This window comes from Ovis aries, chromosome 8, assembly GCF_016772045.2.
Source record: "Ovis aries strain OAR_USU_Benz2616 breed Rambouillet chromosome 8, ARS-UI_Ramb_v3.0, whole genome shotgun sequence".
NCBI lineage: Eukaryota > Metazoa > Chordata > Mammalia > Artiodactyla > Bovidae > Ovis > Ovis aries.
The window spans coordinates 49,991,844-50,015,133 of NC_056061.1; the positions used below are offsets into that span (position 1 = coordinate 49,991,844).

Consider the following 23,290-nt stretch of genomic DNA (forward strand, 5'->3'; position numbering starts at 1 on the left):
CTATAAACACTCATAGCCACTTATCTTTCTCCCTGAAAATAGAGTATTTCCTCCTTAATATCTCTAGTTTTTATGTAGTTTTAATAGCTATAGCAACTGTGTTTGCTTACCTGATCAAAATTTGCCTTGTTAAACTCTCTGGCCAGCAGTTAAAAAAAATAATTTACTTAAGCTGACTGAATTTGATATTGCTGAAAAAATTCTCAAAATGTTACATTTCACTTAACTCGATGTATTTTGAACAACATGTTCTGACTGGTAAGATTCAAATTCTCTGGATTTAGAAGAGGGAAAAAAAATATCAATTTTTCAAATGATGAAACCTTAGGCAAATTTACACTGTGGGAAGAAAATATCTCAAAGACAAGGCATTGAGGAAAAGTATACCATGAAAAATACATACTTTTTGATTCTTTTTTAATACTTAGGCATTACATTCCGTATCAAATTTTACCAACATGCTGTTGTTCTATAAATCCATTATTTATTTTATACCATAATTTGATTTTTCTGTTCCATGCTAAAAAGCCCACTATTCCATAATTCGTTTTAGCATACAGTACCTGGAATATAAAAAAAAATTAACTCAATGTTGGCAAATCTCCCCCCCTGACACGTAGAACAATTACAGAAACGTCTAGTGGTTAATTTTCTTAGGCTAATGAGCAAAAGAAAAGCCCCAATACATTGGCATTTTTCCTTAACAGGCTCATCACTACATTCATCAGAAATAAACCTATTTGCTGCTGTATTATAGAGCAGTTTGCCAAATGCCTACCTTTAATAAGAGTTAGGTCAACTTCTAAGAAAACTGTACGGAAACATTCAGTTGTTGACAAAAATTTAATATTAAAATTACTCAAAGTTAAGTTATTAATTTAGGAAAAAAACATGTATTAATCACCCATAAGAACAATTTTTATTTTAATAAATAACAGTGGGCTTACCAAAGGGCAGAGACTTTAATGTGCCAAGTTTTATGCATATTGGTAATAAACCTTAAGGAGGTGAAACCAACTATTCCATTTACCCCATTCGGCCCTAAAAATAAAACTATAATACTTTAATAATAAAACTTAAAAAAATATTTCCAAAAAGAAAATAATTCACTCCTTGACCATGCTTATTTATTCAGAGTACCAGCAATTTCAGTTAATATTAAGTGCTTCATTTTTCCTGCAAGTCTGATGTTGCACAGGGAATATACACATTTTTATATCACAATATCAATATCTCAGGCAAATAATATTGTGAATGTAACTGGTTTATAACAAACAAAGTCAAAAATCAATGCTACTATTCATGGCAAACAGAAACAAAAGTAAATTCGAGAGAATGTTCTCTTTTGTTTCCAGTACTGATTTTAGTTGGACTTCAAAGGAAGGTTCATAAACTCTCCTGAAATAACCTCTATCTCTGGCCGTAAATCCACAGTATAAATATGGTGAATAAAGCTAAACTATAAGAGCTAACTGTATACTGAATAATCAAAATAATCAATTATAACAACTAATACTGCTCTGGAAGACCAATCTAATGAAAAAAGTATCATTAGATATGGCAAGAAAATACAGACAAATCTGTACAATCTAACATCTATAAACAGTAAAATCAAAACATCCAACTTCCTTATAGAAAGTGTTTTATCTATGTAATTATAAATGTTTAAGGAACTCTTGCATTTTATAAACACAAGATGGGCTCACTTTGATGATACCAATTTTAAGATTTATAAAAATGTTTAAAAAAATCTTTCCACAAAAGTTTATACAGTTTAAAGCTATACACCAATCTATAAATCTCAGAAAATGGGGGTAGGGGGGAAACAAAAACCTTTATAAGATCACATGTATAAAACAAGAAATGAAATGTGATTTTATTTAAGGCAATACTGGGCTACTTCACAAATCACCACCTCAAATATTTACACTGCTCCACACTACTAGTTTCTATCACATTCACAAAGGATTTTTTTTTTAAATACCAAATGTTTAAAATCTTTGATGTAGGAAATCCTTTATTCACATTTCCATTATATTTCATGGAATCATAGTAACTATATCCAATTGAAAGCTTTGAAAAAAAATTATAGCTATAGGAAATTGCTAAAGAATCTGCTTTAATTTCACATGTATACCACCCAAAAAAAATCCTGGAAGGTAAATTTACAAAGCAGAGCAAGTTGTTGATATAAATAATGTGTCTACTTTGTCAAAAGTAAATCTTTTTTTGGAGATCATCTTGTAAATAAATGTTTTATGTAAAAAAAATCAATGAACTATGGCAGAGTTTCTAGTTTTTAGTTCAAAAAATTCTGAATTTAAAACAATAAAAGAACAGTTTTAAAAACTTGATCACCTGGTTAAAAATTAAAACTCCAAATATAAACGTGTCATTTAATAGTTTAGACTTACACACTGCTGGTGGCAGCAAATGATTTACAATAATAAATATATACAAAAAAAGGTATCTACAAACAAAGAGTACTGTTACACATGAGCAGTGACCTGGTGAGACAAATCAATCACACAGATAACTCAGTTTAGTCCATGAAAAGGGCAACTGGCTGATAGAAATTTGAGGTTTAGCTCAACTATTTACAGTAACTGAAGTATGGATTCTGTTCAAGTCCCATAGGGATAAAAAAAAAGTTTTACATGACAAAATGTCATGTTTTTTTTTTTTTCTTTTTTGTTCAGGTTAATTCACGTCAGCAACAACAAAAAATAACGAAAAGGTTTCACAATTTTAGCATGCTTGATGGCTTCCTATTTAAAATAAAACTGTAAATAATGTATTTATAGGACATCAGTTATCAGTACTGCCCTCTCCCTGTGGCTTTGCCCATACTGATGTCTTTCACAACAGACACATCTGGATCATTTGAACGTACTTCAAGTTTTTTCAGACTGACGGTAGGTTTCATTTCCTGAAGCTGCTTTAAGACAAGCTCAGTGCAATCTTTCAGAGTCTTGTCTAAAACGATTTTTACATTATCACTGCACTGAAGCTGTGTTGGATTGGCAAACTGTACAAAAGTTTCACTTTCTTTACAAGAACATATATGATTTCCACTAGTCACAGCAGTCTTGTCGACATTTTTTCTTGAATTTGAATGGGACCCTTTTTTACTCCCACTATTGGGATGATCTTTGTCGGTATTTTTCTTCTGTTTCACTGCAGACTCCTCCAGGAATTTGAGAAATGATACCTCAAATCCCATTGGTTTAAATGAGCTCCAGTCAAAAGATGCAGGGTGATCCTCAGTGGTTTGAATTGCAACAGCAGTTTCTTCTTCCTTATGTATACTACTTAATTCAACTGCTGGTGCTGGTTCAGCTTTTTCAACTTTTCTCTTTTTATTTTGGGAGACATTTTTTTCTTTATTAACTCTCTTCAAATTACTTGCTTTTTGTTTTTCTGACTGGCAGGGGTTATTTTCCTTAAAATCATTACTTACATCTGAAGAGGTCTGAGGCTGGGTCTCCACACTTGTGTTGTCTTCATTTATTAATTTGGTAATAAATAATTCTGTTAGTTCATCCACTTCATCTTTTTCATTTTTTACAACTTCCTTTTGTGGAACTACAGCTGTTCTTGCATTATCATTGCTCTCTGATACACTCGTGTCAGAATCCTTCACACCACTCTTTTCAACCTCTTGCTCAGAAGCTTCCTTTAATTGTGAGCTGCAACACCGTTTGAAGACAATGAGGAGATTGCGGTGTTGTGATGTAAATGCCTTAGATAATTTATGGCATTTATAATGTCTGATTATATTGCTTTCACTTGTAACAACCGATGTACACCCCTTTATCATACATGGATACTGGGTGACAAATCTGCTCGTACACTCAGACAAGGCGTCATTTCTAGCCTTTATAGAATATACATGCTTTCCACGTTTCAGAGAGTAAGGCTTATTTTCTTCAATCTGCACAATCTTTGCAGTCTTGTTTTCCAAATTATTTTTTTTCTTTCGTTTGGTCTTAGGCATTTTGACTCCTTCCCTTCCAGATCTGTATTTTGTCCCCCGGTGTTTAGACTTAGTCTTTTCTTGGTTTGCTTTGCTTGATATATTTTCCTGACCAGGTGTTAATCTTCGTGGCCGAATGAGATGAGCTTTATGTTTGTCATTATGCTTATTAAAAATGTGTCGGAGGAGATTAGACCGGGTTGCATATATTCGGTCACAGCCTTCACAGTCACACTTGTATATGCCATCTTCTTCAGTTTTACTTGCCCTGGCCCCGATTCCATGGTCTGCCTCAAGATGAACAACATAGTTCAAATATGTGGTAAATGAAGATTTACACTCTGACTGATCACATGGAAATTTCCCAACATCCACAGAAGCGGTCATACTTTCAATTTCTTCAGGCGACATCTCGTGAAGCTTCATGTAGTGTTGTATTAGGCCAGTAATTGCTTGGAAAATTCGAGAACAGTCACTCACCTGACATCGAAATTCTTTCACAGTCTGTTTCGTTTCAATTTCTTCACTCTCTTTACCAGCTTCACTCTCCTCTTCAACCTCTGCAGAAAATGCAGGTAGATCTGATTTGTGCACAGCCTGGTAATGCAGAATTAAGTTCTGCTGTATCGTGAAAGCCGCAAAGCAACCCTGATGAACACAGCGATAAGGTCTGTAGGGACTGTATCTTGTGGGAAACTCTGGAGACTGAGAAACTGGCTTCTTGCGTTTCCTCTCCTCCTTTTCTTTTTTATGTCTCCTAACTTTCCGTCCTTTGGTTTGGACATTTGTGAGAGGATTTGCATTACATTGTTCTGAAGTAATTGCAATCACTTGAGAACTACTTTCTGTTTTTTCAGGACTTTTTTTTTCTAGAAGTTGTTTTTCGGGGATCACTGCTATATTACTGAGAGTATTTTCTTTCATTGCTCCCAATTCTAAAGCAGGCTGGAATTCCCTTTTATTTTCCTCTGTCAGAGCTAGCTGTCTTTTTACTTGTGTAATTCGTGGGGCTGATGAATTTTCACTCTGAGACTTTCTTCCATAAGGTCTTTTTATTTTTAATTTGACCATTTCTTCTGTTGTAAAATGATGCACCAACTGACAGTGTGCCCGAAGATTAGAATTTCTTGTAAATGTCTTCGTACATGTAGGTACTACACATTTAAATGGAGCAAATTTCAACTGATTCTTCTTAATTTCAAGAATCATCTCTGGAGTGTACTGATGAATTTTACCGTAGTGCTTAAACAGTGCATCTTTTGTCATAGCGCTGTAATTACAGCCTTGGTTTTGACACACAAAGGGTTTATTAACTCTGTCATTAAACTGAATGTTGCTTATAATTTCAGAAACTGGCTGAACAACTGTGACATTTGGAATTGATTTCACAGGAGTGGGAGTCAGTGTCACTGATGTATTTATCAGTACACACTGGGGTGCTGGAGTGGACAGGTCATTTTCTAATTTTAATTTCTGTAAGCCTTCTAAAATCTCCTGTATTTGATCCTCCTTATGTAATACTTCAGACTGAGGAATGTTACTTTTTGTTGGCATGACACCTATGAAGGAGGAAAACTGAGACGACTCAGATAACTTATTTTGTACAGTGTTTACTGAAGGAAGCTGAATGTTATAACTTATTTGAGCATTCTGTGATGTTTCACCAATACCCTGAGATGCATTTTTTACCTCAAGTATTTGAGAATTCATAGCACTTTTAATAATTTCAAGAGTCTTTTCAAAGTTTTGTATGACATTGTCTTCAGAGATCTGCAAATCAGAATTTATTGAAGGTGTGCATGAATTCAAAGCCATCATTTGGGAATCACCATTTTCAGTTTTTAATGTTAAAGGAGCTAACACTGTATGGGACTCAAGACTGGTTTTGAAGTTTTCTTTCACATCAGTCATAAACAACTGATTGTCAACATTATTTAATTTCTGTGTTAGATTTTCCACCAAACCCTGAGGTTCACAATTGGGAATTACAGTGGAATGAAGGTTAGTAGTTGGTATCTCAATACTCTTTGCTATAAGTCCCATTGCTGTTAAGTCACTCGTTACCAAGTTTTGGGGAGTGTTAGGGGCAATTAGTGGAGGAGTAACTTTCTTTCTTCTCTTAGAAGCACTGTTGCCCTTCTTATTTAAATGACTAGACCTTGTGTTCTGAGGACCACTAATGACTGAAACACGTGAACTGCTACTGGTAAAATTTTGTGATGGCCCGCTAGAATTAGGGAATGAACTAGAACACAAACCATTTTCAACAGTCTTTAGCAGTAAGTCGTTTGTTGGAAAAACAGGCAAACTGCTGCATTCCTCAATGGAGGAAGTTTTGGGGTTTGGTGTCCCATTCTGGTCTGTCAGCAGGGGGCTTGGGTGGCACACTGTCTGCAGCAGGGTTGGCACAGGTGGATTTGGCATCACTGTTGTGTTTACTTGTGCTGCGTCGGAGACACAACCTGTGGGGACGTGAGAGAGCACATCGGCACCCTCAAATGTACTGGGAATGCCAGCAGTTTCCAAAGCCTGTTTGATGATTTCGCTTCCCTCTTGACTAACACTTGTATTAAAGCTAGTCACACCAGTTCGAGGAAATGCATTTGGTAAAAATGTTGAGGAGCGGTTTTCAGCAGCAAGAAATTGCAGGAATGATGGATCTTTAAAACATGCTTCTGCACTGAATGCAGACTGTTGTGGCTGCTGCAAGTTTACGGTATTTGTGGAGAGAATCATGCTGGCGAGAAGAGAAGGCTGCCCATTATTCTGCAGAAGTTCTTGAGCAATTTCTGCTCCGTCCAGTGGTTTACAGTAAGATCGCTTAGACAAGTGTCCACCCAGAGATCTGGGGTTAGTGAAAGCCCTGTAACACCTGCTACAGATAAATTTCCCATCTCTGATGATTGCTGGCCATTTAGCCCTTTTGTTGTGCTTAGGTTTTCTTTCCTTCCCATTTGGGCCCCGCCCGCGGTCTTTTTTCACTTTTTCCGGTCCAGGCTGTTGGGTACCAGTGCCACTGAAGTCATTTGCAACACTGACTTGTGAAGGAAAAACTGCATTCTCACCATTTCCTCCCTTTAGAAAGGAGGAATTGGTATTTCCTTCGATCTGTGAAGAAAAATGATTTGTATTATTTTCCAGTTGGGAGAAAACAGAGTTAGTCCCACTGTCTGCTGGTGAAGGGAAGAGAGACACTGAGGCGCTTTCTGCAGGTAACGGAAGGAAAGGATCTGAGCCGCTGTCAATATTCAAAGGCAAAACCGTTTTGGTTAGGTCTTCCATTTGTGCTGGCAAGGTGGTGCTAGATAAATTCTCCATCTGGGAACATAAGAGACCACCACCTTGTTCATTTTTATCCTGAGAAGGTATACTTGGATTTATGACACTTTCCACCGAGGGCAACAGTGGAGCTGACACACTTGCTAAATGAGCTGGGAAAATGGATGATGAGACATGCTGCAACTGATTAGAACAGGTAGGAGTCCCGCTGGCTTTGGTCTGTGGTGTAAAAAATGCATTATTAGAGCTGCTCACCTGTGATGGCAAAAAATAAACAAACTTTCCACTATTTGGTGTATTTAAATTGTTAGCCTTCTGACCCCTTTTGCTTTTGCGTTGCATTTTGAATGCTGCATATTGGTCGGGGTGTGCTGTCTTCATGTGTTTCCCAATACTCTGGGAAGAGTTGTAGGTTCGAGTACATCCCTCAACCTGGCAACTGAATTTCTGAACTGGCGCTTTTGGAGGCACTGATGGAGTTCCCAAAGAATTACTGAGGTTGGGCTGTGGTGGAACAAATGTGATACTTTCCAGCGTCTTCAGAGGTAAATTATAAAGACTGGATGACGTTTTAACATTACCTCCACATTCAAACTTGGGAGTTGGTAAACTGTTTTGAAACCCTGCCTGGTTTTGCACAGAAAAGGCCATCAGGTTGCTCACTTGTCTTTCTAAGTTTTGTGTGGTCATGCCGTCTACCTTAAGGGCTTCTGAGGCCACTAAAGAATTCTGAGTAATCTGGATTTCATTAAAACAATCCTGTTCCTTTCTCTCTTGGAAATCTGTGTGACACAAATCATTACAAGCATTTTCAACTGGTATATGTAAGTCTGTGACCAGTGATTCACCACTGCTTTCCACAGTTGAGTTTTCTCGCTTTCCAAAGTTCTCCTCGATCCCCTGATTGAGGGACACCTTAATGGACACAGCTACTTCACTGGCCTGAAGCAGAGGAGTGGGAGCAGCATTTCCCAAACCATTTGGCAGTGGTCCATCAGCCTGCCCGAGCTCCGAAGCAGAAATCTGGTCTTGTTTGGTCACAGGTGATTCTGCCTTGCTTTTATCCCAAGCACCACTTTTATCACCTGGGATGGTGTTTTCAACACTGTTTTCTGAAGGAAGCATGGATCTTTCTTTCTCGGCGTTCCCTTCTGCACTCTGATTCACTCTGGAAGGCTGAACAGAATCTCTGGCTGAATTAAGTTGGTCTTCAGGAGGCAGCACTTTTTCAGGAGTATTGTGATCTTCCAGATGCTTTTCAAGCTCACTCTGAGAACGGTAAACTTTACCACAACCTGTGAACTTACACGTGTAGGTATTATAATGCTGTGCTTCATGGTCATACAGTAAATAAGCTTCTGAAAAAATTCTGCCACATTTAGGAAACATGCACTTTGCTCTAAAGACTTGATGTTCCTTTCGGTGGGTTAAGAGCTCTGCGTAGCTGTTAAAACCAGCCTTACACTTCATTTGTATACAGATATATGGTTTACTGCCACAGTGCATTTGTAAGTGATCATTGAGATGAGTTACACTTACAAAATGCCGCCTACAGTACTGGCAAATAACTTTTTTGCTTTGCATTTCAAGAAAGCGCTTGGCATCTTCATTATCCTTATGTCCTTTTACATGAGCAATTAAATTTTTAAAGTACTTAAAGCCCTTTTTACAAAAAGTGACAGGGCAATTGAACTCATTAACAGGTACTGGTTTCTGGACTGGGATCACCTCCGGCTCGTAAGATTTGTCTTTGTCATCAGTTTCATCGTCTGAGCCGTCATTGTCGTTAAACACTATGAAGTCTGTGGAATAGAGACTGTTCTTCTTGATCGGCCGCTGCTCCTGCTTGGCCACAGCATTTGTCTTCTGATTCTCGTTGGTAGCTGTGATCTTAGGAGGCCTTCCCAACCTTCTTAATGGTTTCATAGCTGCCAGTCTCTCTTTACTTGATTGTTTAACATGCAACGTGACATGAGGGACAAAAGTTTCTTTAGAATTAAAGTTCTTTGCACATATGGGGCAACTGTAAACCCCATCTTTGTAATGTTTTTGAGCATGTCGTACTATTCGATGACCAAGGAACTCTTTATCACATAGCACACAATACTGCATGTAGGCTTGCCAATTCCTGAACCGAGCCGATATAAATCCCCTCTCTCTTAACTGTTTTATCTCTCTCTTTTTCTGCTTTTCGTCACAAATGTCTCTAAGAAGGCCAGAATTAGCACCAATTCCACCATTCACAGAAGTGTCTTTACTATCTTCCTGGTAGTCTGCTACTTTCTCATAAACCTCACTGTCATTTAATTCATCTATTGAAGACACGATGGATGCTTCTTCTCCCATTAATGCAAGACACTGTCGTTTTAAAGTTTTCCAATCCCAGAATTCTGGATCAAAGGGCCACTGAGTTTTCAACACAAGTAAGAGCTCACAGCGTAGGGAATTTGGTATTGGAAGATTCTCTTCATCATATTTCTGGTCTGGCTGGTTGTACAACATTTCCACAGCATAATATGCATCTACTGTAGGCTCAATAAGAAATTCACTCAGTTGACAAGCACGTTTAACTTCCAGATCATCAGGCAACAAGCATGAAATGGTCTTGCAGATAGATATTTTCACTTCAGTATTTTCTGTAGATTCCAGGCGAAGAGCTTTTACACACAGCTCTATACAAGTGGCAAGTCCAGCTCCTTCAGTCTGTGAAGAAGCAAGCAAGAAATGTTACCTTAATTTACACTCATCAATGCAGATTTGTGAATTTAGTAATTTTAAAACTGAGGTTTGTTTTCTCAAATTTTCCAATAGCCCATCTATGGAGATAATCCCTCCCAGGGATTGTGGCTGTGTATGTGTGTGAAATGAGCTGTAGAGAATAGCAAAAAACAAACATTGGTAGCTAAGACATGAGTATAAAATCATGTAATGCCCAGGTAAACTTGGGAGGTAATTTAACTTATCTTTCATATCACAATATAAAATAAGAGATCAAAACAGCACTTAATGAAACTGCTGTGAACATTAATAGATATCATGGATCTAAAGTATCATGTCTGGCACACAGTAAATGATTAAGAAATGTCATTAACTTTATCGCAAATTTCATTTCCTAAGTGTGTATTTACAATCCTTCTGAAACAACAACCCTCTTAGTTCAGTTATAAAACTGAGAATATCCCCATAATTCCTAACTCATTAGCAATGAAAGAGATCCTCACATTTGAGAATAAAGTTAATTTTTTAACACTGGGAATCCTAATTCGATCATAAAGTGAAGTGAAGTGAAAGTTGCTCAGTCATGTCCAACTCTTTGCGACCCCATGGACTATACAGTCCATGGAATTCTACAGGCCAGGATACTGGAGTGGGTAGTCTTTGCCTTCTCCAGGGGAGCTTCCCAACCCAGGGACTGAATTCAGGTCTCCTGCATTGCAGGAGGATTCTTTACCAGCTGAGCCACGAGGGAAGCCCAAAATTGAATGCCAAATCACCTACCTCTTGACTGGAACATCCTAAGAATAAGGAATAGCAGAAGACACAACAAACCTTTTATCCTTTTGAATTAGCATCTTGAACTATTATGATAATATAGCAGTAACAAAGGTAAGAGTCATTTGAAAAATATATGAAGAGATAAAAATGGGTTTTAAAAGGCTAAAAGAGAACAAACAAACGAGATATAAGCCAGTCACAAGATGTGGCCACATTCAGGGTAATTAAATATGTGTGCTTTAGACCAAAGGGCAAGGAAGTCAAAAGAAGTTCAAAAGAGCTGAAAGGATTTGTATTTTCACAGGTTAAGGAGGAAAGAAAATATTTTACTGAAACTGAAGCTTAGATTTGTGGGCCAAAAGGAGAGTGAGTGAAACAGGCTGAGAAACTGAACTGGCCATCTTAATGTTGTAAATCAATTTGAAACCTCAATAAATAAGGCCAACAAAACAATGTCAACATTTTTGTTCTTGTGAGTTTTTTATCGTTCTGTGTATGTGTGACTGATGATTAAGTTTACAGTAATATTCAATTCATAAACTGGTTATATGACAACTATCTTTAGAGTTGAGTAGAGAGAGAATTAGGTGAACAGTGTTAGAACTGAGTTAAATTACAGAACACTGAACTGGTGTCTGGAAAATCACAGGAGTGCTTAGTGTAGAAAAAAATCACACACGTGGTGCTCAGAAGCACTTAAGTGTGTAGCGAACAGAGGAGAAAACAGATTTTTTCTTTATACTACTTTTCATGCTTTTTTGGTTACTAGGAACTTTGTCTGGCCAACACTACTTGAGAGTCTAAGAGGTAAATGGGTTAGAGGGCCCTCTTCTTCACTCAGCATCTACTCTATACCAGGGACTGTGCTAAGCCAAGTGCTCTTTCCCTCTCAGGAGTCTCGATATTCCACTATTGAAGACAGACATATTACAAAGCAACTGGTAATGTGTCTCAGCAAATATGAGATCCTTAAGGGTAGGGCTTTACTTTATCAACTTTTTGACTGCAGGGGTCTAGGAAAAAATAAATAAAATGATGAACCAAGTTATTTGCTCCATTTCCTTTATAGATCTCAATTACAGTTTAAGAAGGAAATAATTATTTTAAGTCATTATGTGAGTAGCTGGGCAACAATTCTCAACAACTCCTGGAGTTTTGAGGTACAAAGGGGAAAGGGGTACACCAGATAAACATTCCTGTTCTTTACTGTCCTGTCCTTTACTGTTCATTCCTGTTCTTTACTCCTGAAAATGAAGAGAAATTATTTCAGGAGGGAAAAAAAAAAAAAAGGACAAGATACAGGTAAGATTTACTGACCAATATAGATCTTAAAAGATCAAAGACAGTAAGAATGTCTGTTGGTCCCTACTTTCAAAGACAAAATTATACATACAAATACTTCATGTCATGCTATATCCTAGCTTTCCAGGATCCCTAAGACCTGCTTGGCATTCCATCCCATGCAGTGGTAGCACCTTTGGAAACTGTGTTTTGTGTACTTTTAAAGTGGAAACCAAATTCATTCCTATAAGGATTACTGTAACAAAAGAAATTAGTTTTGTAAAATCTGGATTTTGATTTTTGCTAGTAAATGAATGGAAACACATATGCAATCTCTGTTATCACTTCCCTTTAGAATTCTGTCTAATGTACTGTTTAATCCATCTATTGTTTTCATGTCTATGATTATGTTTTTGTATTTCTAAAAGTTCTTTTGACTTTTTAAAAAATCTGCCTGGTCATTTCATAGGACCTCTCTTTTTCATACTTTCATTCCTTATTTTATATCTTTAAATATATGTATTTTATAGATTTATCAGACTGCATTTAAAGAATTAAGCAAATGATTCCATCATTCCGTTTACTGAAATTCATTCACGTTGTTTTGTATGCTTAATAGATATTGATGGTTAAATTATTTGTCTTTAAATATATGTAATTTATATACTTTTTTCTTTTAAAAAGTTTAATCCTACTGTTAGTTCTCTCTGCAAAAACTGCCCATGGCTGACATTTTCATTGTAAATCTTGATGGTTAACCTATCTTGAGAAGAGCTTTATCAAAGAATCATGTATTGAAGGTATGTCCCTCCAAATTAGTTCTTCATTTGCTTCTGCCAGGGATCCCAGGCATTTACCAGCCAAGGACTTAACCCTTACCTTTTCAAATATTACTTATGTAGGGGAGCAAACTCCACCACCCCAAAATGTGTCTCTTTGAAAGGGAGGATTATTTTAGGCTGATTATGTTTAAGAAACAGAAGACTAAGGAGGTTTTTCTTGTTACCCCCCAAAACTCCTCTTTATTGACTAAAATAATTTAGAAAAAGGGCCTGTTCCTGTAGCTATTCCCAGATACATCTGCAAAGAACACGGGTTGGGCATGGTGAAGGAGACTCTGCAGGACCTGGAGATCAGAGTCCACTGTGTCCCCTTGTCTCTGTAGGACCCAACAAGCACTTGCTTTTCTATTTCCATGTGAACTGCCTCCTTTTGCTCTGAAGGCCCAAACCGCTACTCCCAACATCTTCGTGTTTAACTGAAAGTGGTATTTAAGGTGAGGATTTTGGCCATTTTGGTGAGCTACTTAATTTTCCTGGCCCTCTCCCATGCATATCTGTTATTAAACTTTTGCTTGGTGTTCTCTTGTTAATCTGCCCCATGTCTGTTTAATTTTTAGAACAACCAACATAACTAAGAAGGAAACAGAGAGGAAAAGGTCTTCTTCCCTGACACTCACTTGATGCGGGGATTCCTGGTTATAGTGTAGGGTAAATGTGGACCCTAAATCTGTGTGAGGGCAGACCTATGGTTACAATTTATTAAGGAAAATATTTTCCTTCTCTGACTCATAGTCCAGTTGGACATGTACAAGGTTCCTGACCATCATCTGTGTTCAAGTAATATTTTTCTAGTTCACTTTGCAATAAAATTATAGTACTTTACAAGTTAGTGGAGAGGAGGTAGGGGACATGGAACTCAGTTCTAAATCTCCAACTTAAAAGGGCCCAAGATCCTCTCTCTTATCCCTGTGGATATAAAACGTCAAACCTCTTAGCTGCTCCAAGTTCTAACACACCCCACTCCCCAGCAGGTTAAGAGAACCCTAGCCTCAGCTCAAAGTTTCTACTCCAGTTTTTAGGTGGTTCTTCTTTTTGAGCCTAGGGAATTCTCCACTATTCTTGTAATGAAGCTGCTAAGCACTGAGAACAATGTTTTATTTCATCAAGTATTTCTCGTTTTTTTGTAGAAGAAGGAATTTTAGATACTGTCATCTGCCAGATGGCAAGCCAAAGGAACCTATATTTCTTTTTACTTTCTAAATTTATATAGAACCAAATTATCAAAACAGTGTAACACCTAGAAGAAAAACTGTGGAATGATAAAATATGAGTATTATGCATACATTGCTTGTCTTCAGGCTAAGAGTAAGCCCCTGGATCTTATTTGCATTTTTAAGTTTCTCTGTATCAAGTAATTAAAGACTAATAAGAAAATCAATGTTCAAAGCACAAAATGAAATAAAAGTCACTGGAAATCCACATATTATATGTGTAATTTACACATCTGAAATTAAGATACCTTGATCATTCTTACCTCTGAATTAATAACTTTAATCAGGAAGAAAATGTGATATACTGTCTTGGTTAACAAAGAAAGTTGACGACACCTTTCTAGGTACACTTGAATAGATGGTTCTACTCTCTGCTGTAATTTACTCCAAAAGAGAGTGAGTTCCCTAAAAAGAAAAAAAAAAAGTGAAAAAGTAAGTTGGAGGTGCAATGTAAAATCATGAACTTTGTCTAGTAATTATATTTGAAACTAAAACTAGTTTCAGATTCTAATGCTATATGTGGAATGCGGTTTAAAAGAAAAGACTCTCAATTTTCTAGAGACTTATTAAATAAAATCAAGATATGATTTATCATTTTATTAAGATTTTTCAATCTCAAAGAAGCACTCATTACCTTTCACTAGGAAAGCACCTGACATTTAAACAAGATACACACACCACATCTGAACTTTAAAAGTAATAAGAAAAAAAAAAAAAAAAGTAATAAGAAATGCAAAATACGTGTGTATATATAAAATGCATCAATGGCAATATGATTTTTAAACAGCATTTAATTTTTATCTTCTAATAGTTTATTAGATAATGTTAAGAATCAATGATGACATAGAACCCAGAAGAAAATAACTGCTCTGTGCTACCGCAGTGAAAATAAAGACTTTGAAAAATAAACTTTGACATTTGTTCCAAATGCAATCACACTGTATTTTTCATAGAAAATAACCCTACTGAACTGAGAAATTTTCCTTTTTACCTATCATCCTATTTTTCACTGTCCTCCATAGTTAACTTCCACACAAATCTTTGCCACTTCAAGTATTCTCCTCCATACAGGCCTTTCCAATTAGCTCCTCAGTTTCCAGTCCTAGAAACTTTGCCCTTTTCACCATCCACTTGAATAACCCACTCATCTACTGGATTTTAACCTGCACATTGAGGACTTCAAAATCTGTCTCTCGAGTTTTGACCACTTTCACCTCTTTAGTTTTTTCTAAGACTTTCCCACTTTGATCTCTCCTGAAACCTGAAAGTCAATACATGAAAAGGATAATTAACATTCTTTTTGGTTCACTGCCCTTCTAAATTAATGCATCATTATTATTGACCCTATCTATCAGCCTCTTCAAACATTTCTCTCACCTCATTCCATATCCACAGGAAACTTTCATAACTTCCCAGCTGAACTACTTACAGGCTTTCTAGTTGATTTTTCTATCTCAACTCAATTTCCTGTACTGCCACCTCCTACCATGAGCTCACCCTCACAGTTCAGGTAAATATTCTTAAATTTCAGAATGCTGTACACTAAATTTTCTTTTGTGTTTCCACAACACAAGCACAACACTGAAGACTAATAATACAGTCGACTGACCAGATAAATTGTCAGTTTGAGCTAACACCAACTTAAGACAGCTGATCTTAAGTTTTTTGATCTAACTGAAGTAATGATCCCTGCTATCTGTATCTTCCCAAAGGATGATATATATAACAGGTTTCCACACTAGGGAATGTACCATATGAAGAAATGTGTATTGAAGAATTTAATGAAGCATTAATAGAATGACACCTTGTAAGTGAGTAAATGAACTGTATTTCTACACATAAATGACTAGCATATAGTTATGCATTAATAGCAAAAAGTGTGCAATATGCTAAGGAACAATACATACATTAAATTAAAGGTGGCTTACATATCTGAAAACATTTTTATTGTAGCACTAAATAAAATAAGTCCTTCTTTCATCTTCCAACATTTAAAATTTTCCTAATTATAACTGATCATTATATGATCACTACTGGTATACTAAGGAACTGGAACTGTGTAGCCTCTTAATATAAAAAAAATTTTAAGTTATAATATGAACTACTTGATAATCAGTTTACACAGCATATAGTATCTGAAAATAAGCTTTTTTGTCTTGGTAACACTAAAAAGACTTTTAAAAATATGTTCTTAAGCTATCTGCACAACCTATCTGTAATCTTATTTAACAACCTTCTCTTTTCAAAAAAAATCAACTCACCAAGCACAGTACATATCTCCCTGTTGAAGCTGACGTGATAAAAATGCAGTACATAAGACAAGAGCACTTTTTTCATCACCCTCAGATTCTAAGTTACAGATCATTTCTAGGGCATCTTTGCAATCAACTTCTGAAATCTACAGAGAAAGGATACAGAAATATGCCATAAAATGGTTTTATGTTAGAATATATAATATACTTTAAAATTTTTATTAGATATGTACAGATCATTTTCTTTGGCAAAACCTCATTAACTCACACATTATCAATTCATAATTTGTCATGACTGGGCTACTGTTTAAAGAAATAATCTTTCTTCAAGTCAGAGAACCAATGATTTTCAAGACCTTTACAACTATTCATTTATATGTAAATAACTAATGCTAATTATAAGCAACCTCTACCCATTAAATCAGGTCTATAATACTGAAGAAGAAAAGCTGCTACTTGTTATTTTTTTCCCTTTATCCAGTAATTTAAGAAGCATTAGAACGAACACAAAGACAAACATTTACTGGATACAGACTAAAAAACAAAGTGTCTATTAATCAGAGGGAATAAAATAAAACATGAAATATTTTATATAGCTATACCACTTTTAAATGAAGCTCACCTCAGTTTTCTATAAATCTCCATTATTTTTCTTTTCATATATATTCATTCCATCTCAAAGCTTGTCAAGTCATGCATGCATAAGTATAACCTAGATGAAGGCAACTTGCTTCATTTAATTATGCACTTATATCTATTGCTTATTTTTTAAAAATTAAAAATTATCTCTACAATGATTTACCACATAAAACAATCAGAATTTACCTATGATCTCTATAAGTATTGGCTTTAAGATAAAGATGTGACAAAGAGCATACAATCACAAATCACTGGTGTTCCACAGAATTAACATGGTACAACTGTCAAATGACAAAAAGAACTGAAGATCAACAGAAGCCATTAGCACCCATGTTCCACAGAGTTAACTATACATCTCCCTGTTAATCTCTGTGTCTCCTCATTAATTTTTGAGTACAGGAAATGTTTGTGTGTTTGTGTGTAAAATGTAAGGTGTTTAGAATTAAACAAGTGTCTGAATGGAAATGGGGTAATCCTGAGGTTTGATCTTTGACAACAAGGATAAAGACTGCAAGGGGACAGATTCACAAGTTCCATTTTACATATTAAATCAAGCTAGAAAACACTAAGACCCAACTGGGAATCTACGTGTTTAACAACAATCACTTCTTAAAGTGAATATGAAGTCAGTGTAAGAGTCACAAGTTCTATTTTACACATTAAATCAAGCTAGAAAACACTAAGACCCAACTGGGAATCTATGTGTTTAACAACAATCACTTCTTAAAGTGAATATGAAGTCAGTGTAAGAGTCACAAGTTCTATTTTACACATTAAATCAAGCTAGAAAACACTAAGACCCAATTGGGAATCTATGTGTTTAACAACAATCACTTCTTAAAGTAAATATGAAGTTAGTGTAAGAGTCACAAGTTCCATTTTACACATTAAATCAAGCTAGAAAACACTAAGACCCAACTCAGAATCTATGTGTTTAACAACAATCACTTCTTAAAGTAAATATGAAGTTAGTGTAAGAGTTATGACTAAAACCCAAATCCTGGAACTCCCTGGCACAGCACTTTTTCCATTATTCCTGTGTCTGCCTCTTTTGTATAGATCTTTATCTATAAGGAACCTTATGTAAACAAACACAAAAAGGGCTGAACAATATATATTTATACAATTATTATTTTCAAATACCTACAATAAGTCAAATGTGTAGTTAGACATTTTATACATGTATATAATTATTAATCATACTTTTTATACAAGATAAGTATTAGTAACATTTTATACATTAAGATGTCAGTAATAACAACAAATAGCAGCTACTCTACTATTTATTTGTGTCAGTTTCTTTAGGAACAGCATTGCTAAACCAACACAATGGCTTGCCTGATATATACTACTACTATTTTTTATACTAATACTATTTATATTTATATTACTATTTAATTTGTATTAATACTAATACTATTTCTTTTTAGAGACAAGGCTCAGAGAATTAAGTTACTTGCTCCAAGCAGCGTGCTTAATTAGCAGAGTCAAGATTTCAACCCAGATCTAGCTTCGAAGTCTGTGCTTTTTCTAGACTTCTACATAAGCATACTGCATAAGCACACTGAGGGTCTTCATTGACCAATGCTGATTTTATAAGTTCAATTTAAAAAAATTCTTACATCATGAAAGTCTAATTTATTTTTAATCAAATTTTCATGTTTTTTAAAAACCTAAGGTGTTCTTACTGAATGGTTAAATAATGAAAAATGTGTACATTATATATAATAGTTTTTCCAAGGATATTATCTATATTAGCTTACACTTAATAATAAAACATACATCTATGTAAAATATAAAAACAACAAAGGTACTATAAACAAACAACTAACAACAAACAACTATAAATCCACAAATATACAACATACTAACTGAAATATCTGCTATATTTAATTATACAGAAAACTTCACTTTTTATTGGTATGCTATGGAAGCAATTTTTACTATACACTATTTAATAGCCTTTATTTCCCTAATATAGATACCTCACTTGAAAAAAAACATAGGACACTACAGAGAAAATGAAACCTAATCAATGGCTGAATTAAAACTGGGCAAGTGAAACATAGGTCAACTTTAGCCATCAATGAGCAAGAATTATTTTTCAAAATCCAAGGCAGCATAAAGTAAGGACTATCAATATAATATCAATATAGGGACTATTTATATGTTACAAATATCTATTCTGTATTGCTTTGAAAAAATGACCAAAAATTTAACACTAGAAAATTTAAAAATATGAATAAAACACTTAAAGTCAATTAGCATTAACTTTAAAGACATACTTTGCTAAAGTTATACTGTTTGTTAAAGATATACTTTGCTAAATCCCTTTGTAAAGTGTAAAAATTATTTCAAAAGTGCAAATAATGACTTTTAAGTTTTAATATGGCTTTCTGCCAGATATTCAAAAAATACAGAACACTTCATATTTCACATACATTCACCAAGTGCACTTTTAAAATATATGGGCTTGAACGCATTTCAGGAGAAGCTTTTTGCTTGTCAAAATATAACTGCTTTCCTCCATCCAGAAAAGGACTTAAACGGTAAACCTGTTACACTAAAATAATTAGCTACTATTTTAAAAAAAACTCTCAGAGTAGCAAAAGCTTACACAAGATTTAAAAGACAAATAATCTAAAAGTGTTAAGGAAAAAAAAATTTCATATACTGTTTATGGGAGCATAACTCATATAATCTTTTTTTGGGGGGTGGGGGGATGATATGGCCCTATTTAAGATGTGTAGGTTCTCTGATTCAGCAATTCTACTTACAGAAATTTACCCCACCAGTGTACCCTCAAGAAGAATGAAAGGATGTATCAATAAGTACCAGGCAACAATTTAAATGTCCTCTAGTCTGACTAAAATATTAATTACAAATCTATACTATGGAATTATGTAGCCAGGAGAAGGAATGAGGTTGATTTGTAAAGAAATGACATGGAAAGATGTCCATACTAAGAACAGGAAAAGTGCCTAGCAGCCAGGATGTGTGCATGTTTAAAGTATGTTTCTATGTAAAAATATTAGAAATAAAAAAATTTCAGTTAATGATTACTTGGGTCAAATGGGAAATAACAGAGACAAAGTAGAAGATTTTACTTTTATGTTTATTTTGACAACAAAACCAATAGAAATACTGAATATAACATAAACACTGCTAACTTCATTTTTATACTGACACCAAGAACCCAGGCCAAAGCCCAGTCCTTAAAGAGAAGCCAGATAAACACTGGTCTCTCTCAGCCTCATTCCTCAGCCATTCACCAGGGCTAGCTGTTATTTCTATCACAGTGGAAGGGTCCTGAGAAACAGTCAATTCCTTGTTTACTGGCTCATTTGGACAAAGACTATAGGTCCAGGTCATGGTCGACTCTTTCCAATATCTATTCCCACCTACTCTAAGGAGTGGGTAAAAACCTCAAATGTTTACAAGAACCAGATAGGTAAAGGAAATGTTTGAAGTGGGTCATGTGAGGGAGAGAGCCTACCTCTTCTGAAGGGGGCAATGTTTGGGCAATTGCTCCAAAGTGATTACTTTCCTTGGGGCAGAAGTGATGACAGAATTTACTTCATTTAGAACAATGAAGACTCAGTTTCAACATGTTTGTAATAGAAAAATAAATGAATAATCAAACAATCTCTAAGTGAAAAGGGATTTCTAACAAGGAATGTTGTTAGACTTACACATATCCTGTTCTGTTCTACAGTATGTGATCTAGTTTTGCTTCTGGGTGGGGAAACTGATTCTGTGTATTCTGCTTAAAGAACATGATGTACCTTAATTCCACCTGCTTAAAACGAGAAGGAAAAAACAACTTCATATGACATCACAGATACCCAGGGTCCTCAGAGAGAATTTTCCTGAGGATCTCCCACAGCAGGGTGGGCTGTTGTTACTTAACTCTGGATAATTAAACCAAGAGGGAATTTAGGTTTAGTTCTGCAAGAATTTTTTTGACTATTCAGGATAGCCAGAAATAGAGACTTTCCTGGAGTTAACAAATTCATAGTCTTCAACTTCCAATAGGACTTTAAAAGTTGATGCAACAACCCTACCTTTAGATAGTTTCCTGCTAGAAGGTATGCTTCTAAGGACCCAGGCTTTACTCACTCACAACCCCCTCAGTGTTTAGATGACATCTTTCATTTACTTAATAAAAATCTGCTGAAGGAAGGATGAGCAGACGGACAGACTTAATTAAGGGCTGGGACGGAACTGATAATGAAAACTTAAATGAAGCTGAAAAATACACAGGATGCAATATCATAATAACTATTTAAGGACTAAAAAATGTCACACACATTTCAAAGGCTAATCTCAAGAAACTTTATACATCTGCCAATGAATTGTCTACAAAGTTATTCTTGACTAATAAGAAAATTTCAATCCTCTATTTAGCTCTTATTAAACAGTGATGAAAAAAGCATTACCTGAGATAAAAGAGAAACACTAAAGAGAAAAATAGCTAATATCCAAACTAATGATCTCCTAAGCCAGAGCCCTTGGCTCTACTTCATCCGGTCTACAAACTGCATGCCATCACTCTTCCTAGGATCCTCATTATCCAAAACATACACAACAGGCTTCTCATCTTGGTCCAAGGCTATCATCTTCCTCTTTATTTTCTATTCTCAAGAAAAATCACACAATCACCATTGTAATTCCAACCCTTAACCTCATGTGGGCATTTAGCTTTCTGTTAGAGGTTATCTTTCCTCTGGATTCTGACTACAATCTCCATCTACTCAGGGGATCATGCACCCTCTGTTAATTGTCCTCTCTTTTATTTCAGCGTCTCCCTTTGCATATCCTAAAATCTGTCCCACAATCCCTTTGTTCTCCATTTGCTACTGCTTTGGAATCAAAGGATACTTATATTAGAGATAAAAGACATATATACACATCACTGTCCAATGTATTATAGTTTTATCTATTCTCTTTATATACATGTTCTGCTTTTTTGATCAACAACTTTCAATTCTCCTACCCTGTCTTCAACTTCATTTTGGAATTATGAGTCCTCTAAGATGCAAAATCCCATTTGGATTATGATTCTACTTTTAGAAATCTGTAGTATAAAATATACAAATACATGAATACTATGCTTTATGCCAACTAGAAGTGAAAAAACCACAATCACTTGTCTTACAAAGAAAAACTAAACATGCAAATTTAAATTAAACTACCAATAAAAATGAATATAGATAGATATAGAGATAGATATATATACAGAGGGAGAGAGAAAGAGTATACTTAGGGGGAAGACATATACATTTTTTTAAGTTACCTAGTTAAAATCTGCAAGTATTGTGAAGTCAGGTAAACTGAAATTAAAGCCCGAACACTAATAAAAAAATGCTAGCTAAATTAAGCTACCACCACCTTTCTGATAAAAGAGCCAATTTATTTAAAGTAGAAGCCCAGTGAAATGTTCACATATAATCCTGAAAGCTGCTTACAATCACTATCTAAGAGCACATCAAAAACTTAACACTGATAACAATGGCTCTTCACTATTTAAGAGAAAAGGAAGTCAAAGACATTCTAATATAATGAAAAATTATTAGTTTTACTTTAAAAAATAGTTACTGACAAAAGAAAACATACTCACCTCTTCGATTAACTTTTCATTTGGTGATGATGTACAAAGACAGACAAGGTAAGTTTGCTTAAAACTACCTTTTGTACCAATCTCTGGATGGTCAGAACACAGCTTTGCTAGAGCAGTTGCTTGACTTAACTGATTTGTTTTGATTAGATGTTTAATTCTCATATCCAACAAGATGGGACCCTCAAAAGCTAAAAATTCATTCACTTTAAAAAACAAGACATAATAGATTATTAACATTTGGTAAATAGTTCATTTGCAATACAAATACTTACAAGGAATATTTGTTTAAAGCAGAGAAAATAAACTTTTTTGTTGTTGTTGCAATTTTCTGTTATTCTCAGAATGTCACAAAATATTTGATCTTATCAGCAGAAGATAATCATGTAGTTAATTTTTTAGAGTTGCATTAATACTTTAGCCCCTTAAAGTACCATTTATAGTGATTTACAAGAGGTGAGTTGAATTCCTGATTATAAAAATAATTTTGCATTGAATTCTGAGTCAGTGTTATTAAAATTATACTAAATTCTTTCTCCCACAGCTTTTATTCTTGAATATCAGGGGTTAGCATTTCTAGAAATTTGCAGGGCGAGGGCATTACACACTCATATGTGTATATGTGCAGTCCCTCAGTTGTGCCTGATTTTTTGCAATCCCATGGACTATACAGCCCGCCAGTTTCCTCTGCCCATGAA

The 23,290-nt window shown here is 35.2% G+C and overlaps 1 protein-coding gene across 3 annotated transcripts in view; it reads right to left on the reverse strand.

Moving 5' to 3' along the window:
- Positions 1-400: 400 nt before the first annotated feature.
- Positions 401-23,290, reverse strand: part of ZNF292 (zinc finger protein 292) — a 94,355-nt gene continuing 71,465 nt past the window's right edge. For 2 of the 3 annotated variants that reach the window (XM_015097393.3, XM_060419575.1), the window contains 4 exons: positions 22,596-22,798; positions 16,346-16,482; positions 14,348-14,489; positions 401-9,958 (listed from right to left, as the gene is read on the reverse strand). In XM_015097393.3, the coding sequence (XP_014952879.3) occupies positions 2,816-9,958; positions 14,348-14,489; positions 16,346-16,482; positions 22,596-22,798 (7,625 nt within the window). In that variant the 3' untranslated portion in view covers positions 401-2,815. Of the gene's footprint in view, positions 9,959-14,347; positions 14,490-16,345; positions 16,483-16,958; positions 18,095-22,595; positions 22,799-23,290 lie in introns of those variants that run through there. The other variant, XM_042253428.2, reaches the window with a different exon arrangement.